We start from the raw sequence: 16856 nt of genomic DNA on the forward strand, positions 1-16856 counted from the left end.
ATTTAAGTCTCTAATCCATCTTGAATTAATTTTTGTATAAGGTGTAAGGAAGGGATCCAGTTTCAGCTTTCTACTTATGGCTAGCCAGTTTTCCCGGCACCATTTATTAAATAGGGAATCGGAGAAGGAATCTTCTAAGTATCTTGCCTGACCAGTATACATGGAAGTTGGTACATGTGGAATATATACCATATGTGTATATCCCAATATTGATAATGTTGCTTTCCAAATGTGGAGGCACGGCAAATACAATGAGTATGTGACTAGAGCATGCGCTTGTTTGTTCTTTCTGTTCAGCATTAATTTTCCCCTTATTCCAGTAACAGTAACTCAACTCTGTTCTTTTGTAATTTCCTGGGTTTTTTGGTTTGTTTGTGTGTGGTTTTTTTTTTTTTTTTTTTTTTCACTCTGTCGCCCAGGCTGGAGTGCAGTGGTGTGATGATAGCTCACTTCAGCCTCAAACGCCTAGTCTCAAGGGATCCTCCTGCCCTGGTCTCCCAAAATGCTGGGATTATAAGCAAAAGCGACCTTCCCAGCTCCAACTCCACTTTTGAGAAATGCTTCTGTACCACAGCAATAACCCTGACTACTTACAGGTTTCAAGTGAGGACTCTTCCGTGTTTCAAGGGTAGAGCATGTGGCTTAGGAGAGGCCAGCCAAAGATGGCATTACCCTGGACACAGTAATTACTTCAGGATGGGCATGTGACCCACCAGGTGCAAGTTAGATGCAATGAGAACTTTTCTGAGTCTTTCTTCCCACTGAATTGAGGTCTGGAAGGTTGGGAGGCTAGAGCTGCTACAGCATCTTACTAAAATAAGGGAAGAATCTTTAGGAAACCTATCACTATGAAAGTCAGAACAAAAGGATACAGCATAACTATGAGCTGGTAACATCAACTGAGCTCCTGAATCATCACATGCCTAAGACTAGCCCTGGACAAACCATGAACCAATAAACTCCTGTCTTTATTTCTTTTTTACTTCAACTAGTTTGAGACATCTTTTTTCTCTTACCATCAAAAGTTACCTCCTAAAGTGACTAAAATATTATTTTTGGCTACATCTTCCCCTTGCTCATTTCCAACAAACATACTTTCTTTTTTTTTTTTCCAAATCTTTTATTTTAGATTCAGGGGGTACCTGTGCAGGTTTATGATGGTATATTGCATGATGCCGAAGTTTGAGGGCACAATTGAACCTGCCACCTAGGCAGCAAGCAATAGGTAGTTTTTCAACACTTGCCTCCCCCACCCTATACCCTCTTATAGTCCACAGTGTCTCTTGTTCCCATGTTTATGTCTATGTGTAGCCAGTGTTTAGCTCCCACTTATAAGTGAGAAGGTGTGGTATTTTGTTTTCTGTTTCTGCCCAAAAAATATATTTTCCAACGAAAATGATGAAGCCAGAAAGTATGAAATATATTGATTTAACAATTAGAACTGTTCTAATTATAATTGGTGCCTGTTTTCTTTTTATGATTGAGTAATGATCACAGATTTTTGCTATCAGATTTTGAGTTTGAATCTTGCCTGTATGATCTTAGGAGACTTTTCCTAATTTCAGTGTATGTCCTTACTTCAGTTTGCAAATAAGGATAATGAAAGAATTTACCCAATGGGTTGTGTGGAGGATGAAATAATACAGTGCAAACATCTTAGCCAAGTGACTGGCACTCAGTAAGTCCTCAAATTTTCACTATGATATTAATTGAAAGCCTAGCATTTAGAATCTCACTGGTTTATCAATTCTTTTTTTCTGGTTGCTTTTTAGTGACTTAAATCCAAGATAAATAAGATTGGTGTCTCATTGGGTTAATATTTTTTCTAGAGAGAGTTAACTTGTGTGGTACAGGCCATCTCTTTATTGAATTAGCAACGACTATATTGGATTTCAGATTATCTGGGGCTGAGGCTAATATCAAATCCTACTATATGTTTGTAGTTCCTAGGCTACAAGCCTACATACAGTAATTACTGTTTAATATGAAGTTTTATTTTTAACCCTTACATATAGTAAGGGTTAATTGCTGTTTAATATGAGTTTTTATTTTTAACCCTTCCCTATTTACAGTCATGCTTTGCTTAAGGACCAAGACATATTCTGAGAAATGTGTTGTTAGGTGATTTTTGTCGTTTTGTGTACCTCCTAGAGTGTACATAAAACCTAGATGGTAGAGCCTATTACACAACTAGGCTACGTGGTATAGTTTATTGTTCCTAGACTACAAAACTATACTGGATGTTACAGTACTGAATACTACAGGCAGTTGTAACAATGATATTTGTGCATCTAAACACATCTAACTATAGACAAGGTACAGTAAAAAATATGGTATTTTAATCTTTTGCGACCATGTCGTATATGTGATCTGTCATTGACCAAAAATGCCATTAAGCAGTTCACTACTGTACTTTCTCTTTACTTTTAAGTTGAATTCTTTATATTGATTGAATGACTTTTTGACATAGCAAATAAAAAGCATGAGGAGAAGCATTATTGGTTAACAAAATTAACTTGAAATCAGCAAAGTTTTAATGTTTCTTTCCAAGAAAAGCCTGTGGAAGATCAGTTCCACAACTGAAAGCTTTGGGCTGTTTCAGACATATGTCTGTGTGTACGCTGCGAAGGTGTTTCTCTTCACAGTTCCCCGCCCTCTAGTGGTAGTTACAATAATGCCATTTTGTAGTCCCTGTACAGGAAATGCCTCTTCTTACTTCAGTTACCAGAATCCTTTTACAGGAAGTTAGGTGTGGTCTTTGAAGGAGAATTAAAAAAAAAAAAAAAAAAAAAAGAATTTTTTTTTTTTTAAAGCATGATGGAATTTTAGCTGCAGTCTTCTTGGTACCAGCTTATCAATCCCAAACTCTGGGTGTAAAAGATTCTACAGGGGTAATGTTTTAATATTCTTATTATGCTTATTCTCTGTGATGCTTCTCTACCTTTACAGTAGTAGAATCCTTGGGGAAATCTGCAGAGGGACCACTTTCATTTTGAAGCTGCTGGCTGCATGTTTTAGCGTGTCTCTTCTATTAGAGAATCCAGGCATGGCAGTTTCCTCCCCCAGTGTGCAAGGACCATCTTCATGCCTATGTCTGTTGCTAGGCATGAGGGTCTGTAGGGATGGGTGAGAAAAATGAGGGATGTTTTGGAGGCACTATAATACTGGGGAGGACAGTCTGCTAGCTGGTAGCTGAAAGGTCCTGGTTTACCTCAACATTTTTTAAAATAAAACTGTGCAGTAGTTTTTGTTATTTTGGGTTTCCCTCTGTTTTATCTGGTATATGCTGCAGAAGTGAACTGCATAACACATTTAACTCTTAGAAAATGCATTTCATATATTTAAATGACAACTCTGACTCCTATAGTATGGGGGTGAAATGGATTGATTTTTTGAAAAGACGGAAAAAATAGATTAAGTGGCATTCAGGAGTCAAGATGTTGATTGTATTGTTTTACATAGCGTAGAAACTCCTGCCACTGGTTCAGAGGTAACATTTGGAATGACTGATGTGCTCTTTTGAGTTATCTACTTTAGTCTAGTGAAACATGATTTGAATACCAGTAAAAACCTATTTATTGTTATTGCAAAGATGCATATAATAAGAGTTTGCTTGAAAAGATAAACTATCATAAACTTACTATTTTTTCTCAAATTCAAATTCTGATGTGGACACTAAGACTGTGATGCTACATTTTTGTGAAATGGGCATTATTTGAGGAAATAGGCTATCTCTACAGTATTTCCTAAGGTACTGCAAATGTGTTAATTTAAGAAGCAATTACACTAGCTAGCAGCAGGTTGCTAAGCCAGGGGGTCCGAGCTACAGACCTCTGATGTGGATGACTTCCTGCCCGGTTTGGCAGGAGCTGGGTCTCTTCCTGTGCAGCTTCCGAGCAGTTCCAAACACAACCAGGCATCTTCTGCTCCTTCCCACTCCCTTTCTTTAAGCAGGATCTACCTATGTTTCCATAGCCTGGCATTTTACGATTTCCAGAGCTTTTTACCCAGTGAATTGACTTGGAATAAACTCTTAAATGTTATAACGTGAGCCAAAGGGCACGTGGAAAGACATGGAGAGATACGTGCAAGATCCTCAGCCCAGGTTCTACAATTTAGTGTGATGTTTCATCTCTTGTTTTGGATCTCTGCTATTTTTTCAGAAAGAATGCTGAAAAAGATGGCTGCCAAAATATTCACACAAGTGAAACAGCAGGCACAAACCAGTATCCTCCATTTCTGAGCTCTGAATTGCATATTTTCCCACAAGTAGCACAATCACTTAAAACATTTTGGGAGTGGGAGATTAGATTACCTCATAGACACCTACTGAATGTGAAAGATAGATCTCCATGCGAGCAAATGGATGCATATATGAGATTCCCTGAATATCAAATACAACTTTCTGTAAAAATATTATAGCTCTCTGGGTTTCTATGCTGTATCTCAGTGCTCAGTGTCATGTAACTGACACAATCACCTTATATTCTAATGGCCATTGCTTTTTTTCCCTCCCTGTTTCTGTAGCACTTTCTTATGCAAGGAGCTAAACAGTGATTAAAGGAGCAGGATGAAAAGATGGCACAGTCAGTGCTGGTACCGCCAGGACCTGACAGCTTCCGCTTCTTTACCAGGGAATCCCTTGCTGCTATTGAACAACGCATTGCAGAAGAGAAAGCTAAGAGACCCAAACAGGAACGCAAGGATGAGGATGATGAAAATGGCCCAAAGCCAAACAGTGACTTGGAAGCAGGAAAATCTCTTCCATTTATTTATGGAGACATTCCTCCAGAGATGGTGTCAGTGCCCCTGGAGGATCTGGACCCCTACTATATCAATAAGAAAGTGAGTTCTTAGTGAAGTTGCCTTCACTGCCTATTTGCTAATTGGTTCTGGGCTAGTCCCAGGGATGATGGTGAAGAAGGCTTGCCTCCTTCCCTCTGTCTAAAGTATCACTAAGATGCTGGATGGGCCTGACCGTGTAATGGACCAATGATCCTAGAAGTCTTTTGGAAGCACTCATTTGAACCTGCATTTGTGAGACAGGCAGAGAACTGGTGAGGCATCCTCCAGCGCGGGAATTAAGGAAGGACAAAAGCCTATTCACTTTCTTGAATACAAATTATATTCTTAAACCAAGTGTAAATTGACCCTGATTCCCTAATAATGTTGAGAAGCAAAAACTGTAAACTAGAAGTATATTTAAATTTTATTTTTTATACTTGCAGGACTAGTATCTAAATTCCTCGTTACAGTCTCTAGCTCTCCATAAGTCACTTTGATCTTCAGTGGGTTTAATTATTCCTTTATACCATACTTTCTCCTTTCTATTGCTCTCCACAGAAGAAGAAATAATAGCAGGTGACTTGTAGGTGCCAAATAAGATTCTGAGCAAAGAACACACCTGGAAAACCTTGAAGTTCTCATGAGAAAATTATCTAACCGAAAAAGTAATCAAAGCCTCAGTTTTGTGCTTCACATGAATTATAAATGCGGTTTTAAAATACTAACATTAAAACTTGATAAAGATGCTAAGAATTCCTATGGCATTGACCACAGATTTTCTTTGTAAACCTCATGTCATTTATCAAATTTAGGAAAGTTTATAGTGCTCAGAAAAAGAAAGCATCTATCTTCATGTCATTTGCTGGTAATTATTATGTTATACACTATTTTACAGGGCAATATTTATAAATAATGGTTTTACTTTTCTCTTAAAATATTCTTAATATATATTCTAAATTTTGTTTTATGTGTTGTGTTTTCTTTTTCAGACGTTTATAGTATTGAATAAAGGGAAAGCAATCTCTCGATTCAGTGCCACCCCTGCCCTTTACATTTTAACTCCCTTCAACCCTATTAGAAAATTAGCTATTAAGATTTTGGTACATTCATATCCTTTTTCAAATCATTACTGAATATGATTTTCTTCTTTGACCAAGTTATTGAGCTACACATTTTCCAAAATATCTGTGGTTGGCAATGTTATGTGTTATTTCTTTTTCTTTCCTTTTACTCAACAGTTAGCATGTTGCAAAATGAGATCACAGGTAAGTGAATTACTTTTCCCCATCTTCTAAGTGTTTCTTCTCTACCCAACTATTACTTCTTCCTTCTTTTTTCTTCCCCCTTATGAATTGCTTGCCACATCCAATCCTTTCTCATTAATTTTGACCATATTAGCAGGCTCTCCTCCTGTAAGTCTTCAATTTACAATGTTAGGTAAGGGAGTAAACTCCATAAGCTAATTTTCTAGACTGCCTTTACATTTGGAAAATAAATATGCATAATCCGAATTATAATTTTGTATGTTTTTGGTCTGAATTTTGTGACTTTCTTCTATTTTAGCATTTGAAAGCTTTGAGTTAGTAAGTGTTTATAATTGTGTCTGTAGGTATAACACCCTTTCAAACATTTTTCAAAATTTGTTTCCCAACAGCCTTCCTATTGATCTTCTACTTTCTATTCTTTTCCTTCCTTTGTCTTTTCATCACCTGTTCCTATGTTTTATTCAAGTCACACGTCTTGCTACAATTATCCCTCTCCAAAGGATTAATATCTATCTATCCATATACATTCCCATTTTATTTTTTATACTCCTTATTGATGCACCTGCTTCCCAAAAATGAGATTGATGAGAGCTTGGTGGTAGATGGCAATTTCATTGATTCCTTGAAATTAAATAGAGTAGTTGGAAATGAGAGGTTTTATTCTAGGCCAGAAACAGTAGTCTTGTTGACAGCCAGTCTTGGGAATACCAATGAAGCAAAGGCTTGGAAGACTGAAGCTGTGTTGGGCAGGGGCATTTACAGGAAGAATACAGAAGTCATGGGACGGGGAGTGATATGCTTCAGGAATCAGAGGTAAGGCAGGGGAACTGAAATAAAGCAAAGCCTCAGATTAGGACAGCATGTTATTTCTTCTTTAGAAAGAGTCGTTGCTTGGAATTCCATGATGTGGTTAGCCCAGGGCCTGGTATTAAGGCTTTCAGTATAAACACTCTCCACCTTTATCACGCCTAGAAAATATTTGAATTAGATAAGGTATGGAATTAAATTAAGTAAGGAATTCAGGAAATGGGATAAGCCTGGTACAGGGTACTTATGTCATTTCTGGATAGAGGGGATGTAAAGCATCTCCCTAGGCAAATACTGGTGGCATTTACCTACTAGTATGGCAAGTGCTGTCTTTAGAAGCATAACATTCTGTAAAGTCTCCTTTTAACCTCTAGGTTGTTCCTGTTTCCAAGTTTAGATGGATATCAGCATCTTTTATTTGATGTTTATGTTTCATGTTTTAAGATTTCATAGTTTCTTGGCATTACCTTAAGCAATAATGTTTTCTTACCTCTCTCTATTTTCCAAATAAGAGAACCCAGTTGGATGTGGAGAAAAAGATGTCTTTGAGTTAGCATTAGAAATGAATAATAAAGTTGGTATTTATATTTGGGTCTCATGATTATAAATTATGATCTATTATTATGTTTCAAACATTTGTAATCTGTACAGTAAATCTCTGCATAAACTATTCATTATATTTTAAAACAATTGTATGTTCCTTATTCAAACGTAATTTATATTTAAATTACGTGAAAAATTCAGACTTCTGTTCCTAGTAGACATTGGGAAAATATGCATTAAATAAATAAGTGACTAGAAAGTCAGAGATTAGAGAATCTGATACAAAACAAGTGAAAAAATAAGTTTAAATGGATCAGAAAAAATCTTTCTTGTCATGCATCTGAATGATGAGATGGTATTAAGAAAACCTAATATATTTGCTTTTTACCAAAGCAGATTTTTGTCTTAAAACTTTTGTAATAGACCATGGCAAATCTCATGAAAACTATTGTCCCCACTTGAAAAAAAAATCCTAGGAGATTATGAATCCCCGTTAAAACCCCCTGGGAAAGAGACTCCTAGTGGTAGAGGGTAAGGGCAGTTTAAGAAATTCCGATCAGAGAATCTGAGTACTAGGCACACAGTTTTCGCCAGGACCTCTCTAGATATCCAGATACAACTTGAATCTGTGGGCTTGTATTTGCTTCCCAGGAACTCACACTCCAAAGGCTGAAGTCACTGGGAGGCCTGAGGTGATGCAGGTTGAAATGTGAAGCCAGCCAGGCAAATCTATTAAGGTATGCCAAGCTGAGCTGTTGACTCTGAGAAGTTTACAGATGGCTTAGAGTCACAAATTTCTTCCAGTGTAGAAAATTAGATTTTAAAAAGTCTCTAATTTCCTGACTAAAAGCGTTATATTTCAGATGTCTCACCTTGGAGCAGAGATATAACAAAAGGCAATGAGGCTGATAGTCTAAGATACATGAATCCTTCCATGTTTTGGTGATGCAATTGATCAAATAGCCTAGTAAACTTAGAGGTATATGAATGCTGTAGTTAGTAACTGATTTTCACAATAATTTTGTCCTTTATTCCTCATGTTGCAAACCCTAGACTCAAATCCTGATTTTCTGACTTCAAGTACAGTGTCCTTTACTGTAAGTTAAAAATGCTTGGAGAGATGGTCATGGTTGTTTGGCCACAGTTGCAAGGTCATTGTGTATTTATTACCACTAGTTTATAAACTGACAAAAAGTCATTCATGTTAAAGAAGTTTGTTTTTAAACTTGGACTAATACCTCCATTTCCAACAAAAAGCTTGACTTGTTTTTCAAATAACTGTTATCTATTAGGAGCTATTGTGTAGCAAATTAGCTTTTTGAAAAATTTATTTTGGCTGAATCAGAAATTATGCTTATGATATTTTAACAAGGGTGCATTTTGAAAAGTGAAAATTCTTCTCATGTGCCTAGTGTCTTATTTGATATTTAAATAAAACATGATTTATTTTCTAGATAACAAACAAGTTAAAAATGATCTATGCTCCTAAAGTTCCCTGCCAAGGTTTTAAATGTGTTTCCTGTCAGCTTTTATTATTTTAAGTTAATATATGCACACTCCTCTAATGTATCTTGCATTTGTTACTCATTTGTTCATTTGCAAGTACTTACTGAGTATCTACCATGTGGTAGATATTCTTGTAAGCATTGGGATGCAACATTGAACAAAATGAAGCTCCTACTCTCATGTGAGTGTGTGTGCGTGTTTGGAAGAAGAAAGACAATAAACAAATACATCGAATGGAAGCTAGTGATAAGTGTTACTAAGAAAAATAACTTAGTGTAAAAGGGAGGAGTGACAAGTGTAGTTTTGGATTGTATGGCCAGTAAAATCCTTTCTGAAAAGGTACCAGCTGAGCAGAGACCCGAAGGAAGCAAAGGAGAGTGAGACATGGGAATCTAGGGTTAAAGTCAGTTCAAGGAGAACAGCAAGTATGAAGGTAAAGTCTGAAGGTGGGGGTGCAACTAGTATGTTTAAGACTCAGCAAGCAGACCTGAGTGGCTGGAGCAGAGTGGGAAAGGCAGGAAGCGAGGAGATGACATCAGTGAGAGTGAGGGTCAGGGCCTAAAGTTGTAGGTGAGATGCAGTGGGTCGTTGTGAGGACACCACGTTTACTCTGAATGAAACTCCAGGAGGGTTTTCAGTAGCAGGGTATCATGACCTGACTCACATATTTAAAAGATCCTCTGGCTGCTTCATGGAGAATAGACTGCATAAGGGGAAAGAGTGAAGCAAGGAGACTGGGACCGACTGTCATTATGAAGGCAAGAGAGCATGGTGGCTTGGACTATGGTGGAAACAATGACAGTGGTAAAATGTCATCAAATTTTGAGGTATTTTGCAGAAGAGCTGACAGGATTTTCTGAGCAATTGGTTGTGGGGTCCAGGGGGAAGGGAGGGACTAAGGATGATTTCAAGCATTTAGTCTGTTCAAGAAAGAAAAATGGAGTTGTGTTGACTGAGCTTGGGGCAACTTGAGTGAACCAATTTGGTGGGTAAGATCAAGAGCTTGGTTTTGAACATGTTATGTTTGAGACACCTATTAGACATCATTGGAGAGTGGAGGAGTTAGGTGGCTGTGCAAATCTGGAGTTCAGAAAAGGGTTGGGCTGGAAGTGTTCAACTTTGGGAGCTTTCAGTGTATGGCTGGTATTTAAAGTCATGACATGGGACTAGGCTGCCAAAGAGCTGAGACCCTCCCTCCAGATCACACTAGTAATGCTGAACTACCTATCATATGAAAATGGTAGGAAAATGGAAAACAAAGGCTTGGTATCAGAAAACATAGATTCAAACCCTATCTCTAAAATTTACTTTTCAGCTATATGACCTTGGTCCAAGTTACTCCAATTCTTTCTAATCTCAGCTTCTCTATCTGTAAAATTATAATCACAGTTTAGACATTAATAATGATAAAATCTGTGACAAGTATGCTAGTGCTTAGTAGGTACTCAATAAAGGGTATCTATGACAGTAATAGCTAAAATTCTAGCAGAAACTGCTGTAAGATTAGCAAAAAGGAAACTCTCATATTGCATAAGGAATTGCACAAAGAACTTTATACAAATCACTACTCTGACTTTGCAAACAAAATCTTTGTTGCAAGTGACCCAAACAATGTGGTCAGTCCTGTCTCATTTTGTAGATGAGTTCACTGAAACCCAGAGATATTTAGTTTTTTCTAAGGCTACATTTTCTGTCAGTGGCAGAGCTAAAACTTCAGACTGGGCTTTTTGATTCTCGGCTCTTAGCATTTTGCATCCAACGGAAAAAAAATAATTTTTAAGCTCTTGGATTTAATATATTTGGGACATTGCCAGTGTTCTTGTTTTATGAATTTCAAAGGTGCTTCTTAGATGCTCCAACTTACTAATTCATTACATGGTGTCCATACCAAGACATAAAATATCATGGTTTTCCATGAAAAGAAATATACAGGCTTATATCAAAAGTAGACGACACAACAATTTCTCTTTCTTTTGTTTTCAATGCTCATATCTTATCATTTAGTTATCTACTGGCAAATAGGACTTTGTTCACATTAAAATTAAACAATCCAATATTTAACACTGTATATGTTACGTTTATTTAATTTCTCTGCTAGCTCAGAAATATGCACTGGTATGTAGAAAGACACCTATTCTATTCTACTTCAAATTATCCGTTTTTACATTAGAAAACCTCTAACATCAGGCTATCTTCTACTTCTAGTTTATATATAGGTTAAAAACTCCTCTGCAACTTCTCTGGATATTATACATTATTACAAAGTCTCTGAACAGAGCATAATGTCTTTTCCTTCCTATAGAATAACAAAGAAATGCCCTATAATTTTATACTCAATAAATGAATTATTAATGGTAATAAACTAATAATTATTATCTTAGTGGATAATGACTGTATACTGTAAGAAAAGTATTGTCCACATTTATATAAGCAAACTGAGCCTCAAAGAATTAAACAAATCACTGAAGCCCACACAGCTGGTAAGAGATGTATCTGATCCATGGTTCATTGCTCTAAATCTCACGGTGCTTCATCCTCCCTCTATGCAGACAGGGGTGGGCATGCCAGTGTTGTGATGATCCAGGCTCCGTGTCAAGGGCTACTTAAACAATTTTCAGCAAAAACTTGAAGAAGTGTTTCTTCATCATATACACATAGGAAATATTTTACATTTGCCAACTCTCAGGTTAGTTATCAATCAATAGGTTTACCCACTTTTATTTATACTTGGCATAAAGGAATTAATAGATTAAAAAATATCTTTGTCCCCTGATATTTTATAAGGTTTATCTGCCTCTATTTTATTTTACATTGCAAAGTTCTTAAAGCAACATTGTTCCAGGATACAGTGTTCTTTTGAAAAATGTACTTACTTTATGACTTGGATTATATATTTAAAAAATAATGTAGGATGTATGCATTTTGCTACTAGTTTGAGCCTTTTGAAATCTGCCTTGATGTGGAGTTTCTATGCTTTTTTGATGCATGGCATCACCAATGCAAAATTCATACCTACATTAAATACTTTTGTATTTGAGTATTTTTAAGATCACCTGAAACTATTTCAGTCACTCACCAGAATCCAGGAATTTGTAAAGTATGTGACTGATGAACTAAATTGACAATGATTTAGAAACGTAATGGATTTTAAACCTTTCTATTTAGAGATACCTATCAAACCACAAGCGTAAAAACTTGACCCTAGTTATTTACTTTTTTCTATTAAAAGCAAAATTGTTCTTTTTGTGTGTCAGAATTTTTAACTTAAGTGTATACTTTTATTAAAATGATAGCCATGACATGGGCCCAGGAGGCAGAGCTTGCAGTGAGCCAAGATCGCGCCACTGCACTCCAACCTGGGCGACAGAGCAATTCTCCGTCTCAAAAAAAAAAAAAAAAAAAGATAGTCATGAAATAAGAAAAATACCTGTTTTTGACTTATTATCAATGACTAATTAGAAAATAATTATTTGTCTTGTTAATTAATATTGAAATATATATTTTACCTTATTATATATAACTAAATTATACCACTATAAAGAATAAGTTTTTAAGTGTCATAAAACCATTGCTGAGTCCATTATGCAGCATAATCGCATTAGGCTGTTAATTTCCACCTTATATTTATCCTATATTTTACCCTCAAAAAATGTAGAAACTTGTGTAAACAATATGTATATATATTTTAGACAGAGTCTCACTCTGTCACCCAGGCTGGAGTGCAATGGCATGATCTCGGCTCACTGCTACCTCTGCCTCCTGGGTTCAAGTGATTCCCCTGCCTCAGCCTCCTGGTTAGCTGGGATTACAGGCATGAGTCACCACGCCTGGCTAATTTTTGTATTTTTAGTAGCGATGGAGTTTCACCATTTTACTCAAGCTGGTCTCAAACTCCTGACCTCAAATGATCAGCCCACCTTGGTCTCCTGAAATGCTGAGATTATAGGCACAAGCCATGGCACCTGGCCAACAATATACTTGAAGACAAACTTTAAGTTGTATTTTTTAATAATTTATCAAAAATTATTTTTTAAAACTCCATTTAGTAACAAATGAATTGCAAAATTAATTTCATTCAATAGTCAACTGACACTATATGAAATAGCAAGGCTATAATGGTGAATAATATAGACATGATTCCTGTCCTCATGACGCTCAGAGAGTAGTTGAGAAGATCATCATTAAAACTTGTCATTACAGGAATAATAAAAGTGCTGCAGGGGTATATAACTGGTAGTAGGCCAATCTGAGTACTGAAGAAAAAGAGAGGTGACATTTCCAAGACCCTAATGTCAGAAACGTTCATAACATTTGACAACCTAAAATAATTACAGTATTATCCAAATGGGGATAATGCAATGAAGAGAAAAGAAAATGAAACTGGAGAAGTAGACAGGGATCAGACCTCCTAGTGTCTTGACTCTATGTTAAGATGTTTGATCGTCTTCTTAAGAGTAATAGAAAGCTACCAAAATGATTCATATTACATTTACAATGGTCATTTTAGCACAGTATGCAGAATGGATTAAATGGAGACTAACATGAATTTGGAAAGATCAGTTTAGAGGAGACTGCAATAATCTAGATGGACTATTAGACTTGATGCTAGTCTTGACAGACACTTGGACCATGCAGTGATACGGGGATGGATAAAAGTAACTGAATCCAGAGATAGCAGGCAGAATTGACAATATTTGATAGTTAATTAGATGTGAATGTTTAAGGAGAGACAGCAATCTAAGATTTCTCATAGGTCTCTGGGTATATTATGCACATTTTATAAGACACGGAGGTGTCAAAGGAGTAAGCAATTAGCAGGAGCGGAAGGGTAGATGAAAAGATACTTTTCAAAAGTTCAGTTTTAGAATTCAAAATTTGAAGTGTTGATAAGATATGTAAGTACAGATGTCATATGGACAATCAAGTATGTGGAATTCAGAAGAGAGGTCTCGCTTGGAGAGAAGTACCTGAGACTGGTGGGTACATAATGGTTATGCTTGTTGAGCAAAGTTTGTCTATGGGCTACACTAGGATAAGGAGAGTAGAAGAGAGGTAGATGGCTTACATACCTTATGTCTTTCTTTTCAAAAAGAAAAATGCCACATTTCAAAGAATACAGAGAAACTGGTGCTCTGAGGCATGAAGAAGCCAGGGAATTGGAACCTGAAAGCAGAGGGAACATAACTTAATGCAAAGGGGAGGAACCATTCTTGTTGAATGCTGTTCAGAAAGCACATCAAATATAAACTCAAATTATCCTTTTGTTTTTAGTGACAAAACGTGAAGATGTTGTCATCTTTAGAAAGTAAAGCTGGTAGGCTGAATATGTGATAGTTATATAAGAAAAGGAAAGGTAAGGAGCTCTTTCAAAAGTTTGGCCATGATATGGAAAAGGGAGATAGGGCTGTAAATAGTTAAGGAGGGTTGGGAGTCATAGGAGAGAAATATCCATTCCCCCATGCCAGGGCAAGGGAGACATAAGCACGTTTGTGTTGATAGGAAAAAGCCAGTAAGGTGGGGGCCATTAAGGATAAGAAAAGAGAGAGATAAGAGATTGCTCAAGTCTTCTGGAAGGGGGAAGGTGTCCAGAATACAGCTGGAGGGATTGGAAACTTCCCCACTATAGCAGGAAGGAGGAAAGGATTGGTCTCAATGTGGAGAAGTTTGTTGATTTGGGGGTGGGAAGTGGAGGAGGAGCATTATGATACTGTCTTTTCTCTGTAAAGTAGAAAATAAGTTTTCAGCTTGAAATGGAGTGGAAATAAAGACGAGAGTTGGAAGTTGAAGGAAAGTGCAGAATATTTGAAATTTTCTTTGCAGAGAGTAGGAGATGGAGCCAAGTGGGAAAATACAGGACTGTGTTGAGGACCACTGAGGTTTGTGACTGTAATTTTAGAATGGTGCCAATCTGCCACGGGGTGTTATTTTCCCAACAGGGCTCAGCAGATCAACAGGCACAGGGGACCGTCTAGTTTTATAAACCAATAGCAAGTCGTTCTTTATTTAATTTAGTTTTTTGTTTGTTTTAGCAATAAAGAAAAATTAAGTGTTTCTTCTTTGAAATGGTATTTCGTGTGTGTGTGTGTGTGTGTGTGTGTGTTCTCCAGATTATAGTGCCCTCACGTGGCTGATGCACATCATTTACTTATGAGTGTTTTCATATGGATGGAAAAACTGAGAATTAAGCATGGGCCTTCCAGCACAGTTACTAAAATTAAAAAATAATAATTACTATTATTGTTTTGACCAAAACCAGTACTAGGTGTAAATGAACTTCCTTTCTAGATCAACACAACATTGTCCAGTTATAATAGTGTTGATATTTTGTTATGTATAAGTAATGTATGATTTATAGTAAAAACATTAGGAGTGAGAAAAGATATGAAGAGCACGTATTTCCTCTCTGGGATTTTAATAATTGTGTCCAGATTCACAGTGATAAAGAGTGCCGATTTACATAATTGCAACTAAATCTTTATTGTGCTTTTTATTAAATATGAAAGTCATTACTATTATCTGAGTACTGAATATTTTCTTAAATAGTTGTTTTGATTTTTGTCTTTTCCTGTTTTTTAATGTCAAGGAAAGGGAAGGGCATTGACTATACCTGCAAAGACAAAGTGGGATAGGGTGAAACCAACCCAATATTTATAATAAACTGTATTCTCTATGATTCAGGAAGCAATTTATTGAACATCTATTATGCACTAGGGCCATTAAGTTGCAGGAGACTTACATATTTTAACACATTTGATCTTCATAGCAATCCTGTTAAATGATTACTTTTTCTTGCTTTTATAACCAAGTCAATTGAGATTTGGGAAACTTAATAAGTAATTTTGCCTTAGTTACAAACCCCAGAAATGACAGTGCTAACACCTGCCATCTTCTCTCATAGTTCAGAATTTTATGAGCAGTTGTAGTATATTATACACTCTTGTTTAGAAAGGACCTTATAAGACATTCCACCAGGGTGACTTAGAATGATGTTATAATACACTTAATTAATTACTTGAATTCTCTTGTTGAATTTTTGCCAGGGTTTACATACATGATGAACTTGCAGTTTTATTGTTCAGTTGAGTCTGTCATTAAGAAAATTTAAGTTGATAAATTATTCACCGATGAACTAATTTCTTTGCATTTAATCTTTTTAATTACTAAATGTACCTAAATAGCCTCAAAATAGTTGATGGCTTGGCCTGAAGACAAGATGTAAATATGAGGTTGTTGAGTTACAGAAACGGCAAAAAAAAAAAAAAAAAGGTCAATGATAATGTAATAAGCAACAAAATAATAATAAGCACTAAAGTTTTAAACTTCATGGTGGTGAAGGCATGGTAGTGCATGAAAGTAAGATTTTTCCATTGAACTTTGTCTTCCTTGACGATATTCTTCTACTTTATTCAATATGCTCATTATGTGTACTATTCTTACCAACTGTGTATTTATGACCATGAGTAACCCTCCAGACTGGACAAAGAATGTGGAGTAAGTATAAATATTTTTCAATATTGACCTCCCTTTATGTTTCGTATTGTGCTTTTAACACCTTAAGACCTCCTCAATTTCCTTAACAAATCATGCTAGCTACTGTTAACCAGACCCCGATTCAAGTTCATGTGTATCACGAAATGCCTTCTAGGACAAAGCTTGTAGTGGGCTCACTCAGTTGTGCAAATTACTGCACTAGTTTGACTGCCGTTATCTGCAGCCCTTTATCTTCTTTGTGAGTCTTACTGCTCTTTTGAAGATCACCAGTGATTTACTAAAATCTACTGATAAAAAGTATACATAGTTTTTATGTTCCTTTTTAAATGACTATCACAGTTCTACGTGTTACTAGGATATGTTTGATGGCTTTTAATGGTGCACATTTTATAAAATATGAATGCTTCACTCATTTTTGGATTAATAATACCTATTTGCTCCAATCAGACTGAAGGCCAG

At 36.3% G+C, this 16856-nt stretch overlaps 1 protein-coding gene across 2 annotated transcripts in view; it reads left to right on the forward strand.

The window, feature by feature from the left end:
- SCN2A (sodium channel, voltage gated, type II alpha subunit) overlaps positions 1-16856 on the forward strand; it is a 166603-nt gene that overhangs the window by 53190 nt on the left and 96557 nt on the right. The window contains exons 1-4 of one of the 2 annotated variants that reach the window (XM_011958021.1): positions 2592-2891; positions 4528-4845; positions 5775-5893; positions 16308-16397. In XM_011958021.1, coding sequence (XP_011813411.1) covers positions 4579-4845; positions 5775-5893; positions 16308-16397 — 476 coding nt within the window. In that variant the 5' untranslated portion in view covers positions 2592-2891; positions 4528-4578. Of the gene's footprint in view, positions 1-2591; positions 2892-4527; positions 4846-5774; positions 5894-16307; positions 16398-16856 lie in introns of those variants that run through there. The other variant, XM_011958022.1, reaches the window with a different exon arrangement.

This window comes from Colobus angolensis, unplaced genomic scaffold (genome assembly GCF_000951035.1).
Source record: "Colobus angolensis palliatus isolate OR3802 unplaced genomic scaffold, Cang.pa_1.0 Scaffold456, whole genome shotgun sequence".
Lineage (NCBI taxonomy): Eukaryota > Metazoa > Chordata > Mammalia > Primates > Cercopithecidae > Colobus > Colobus angolensis.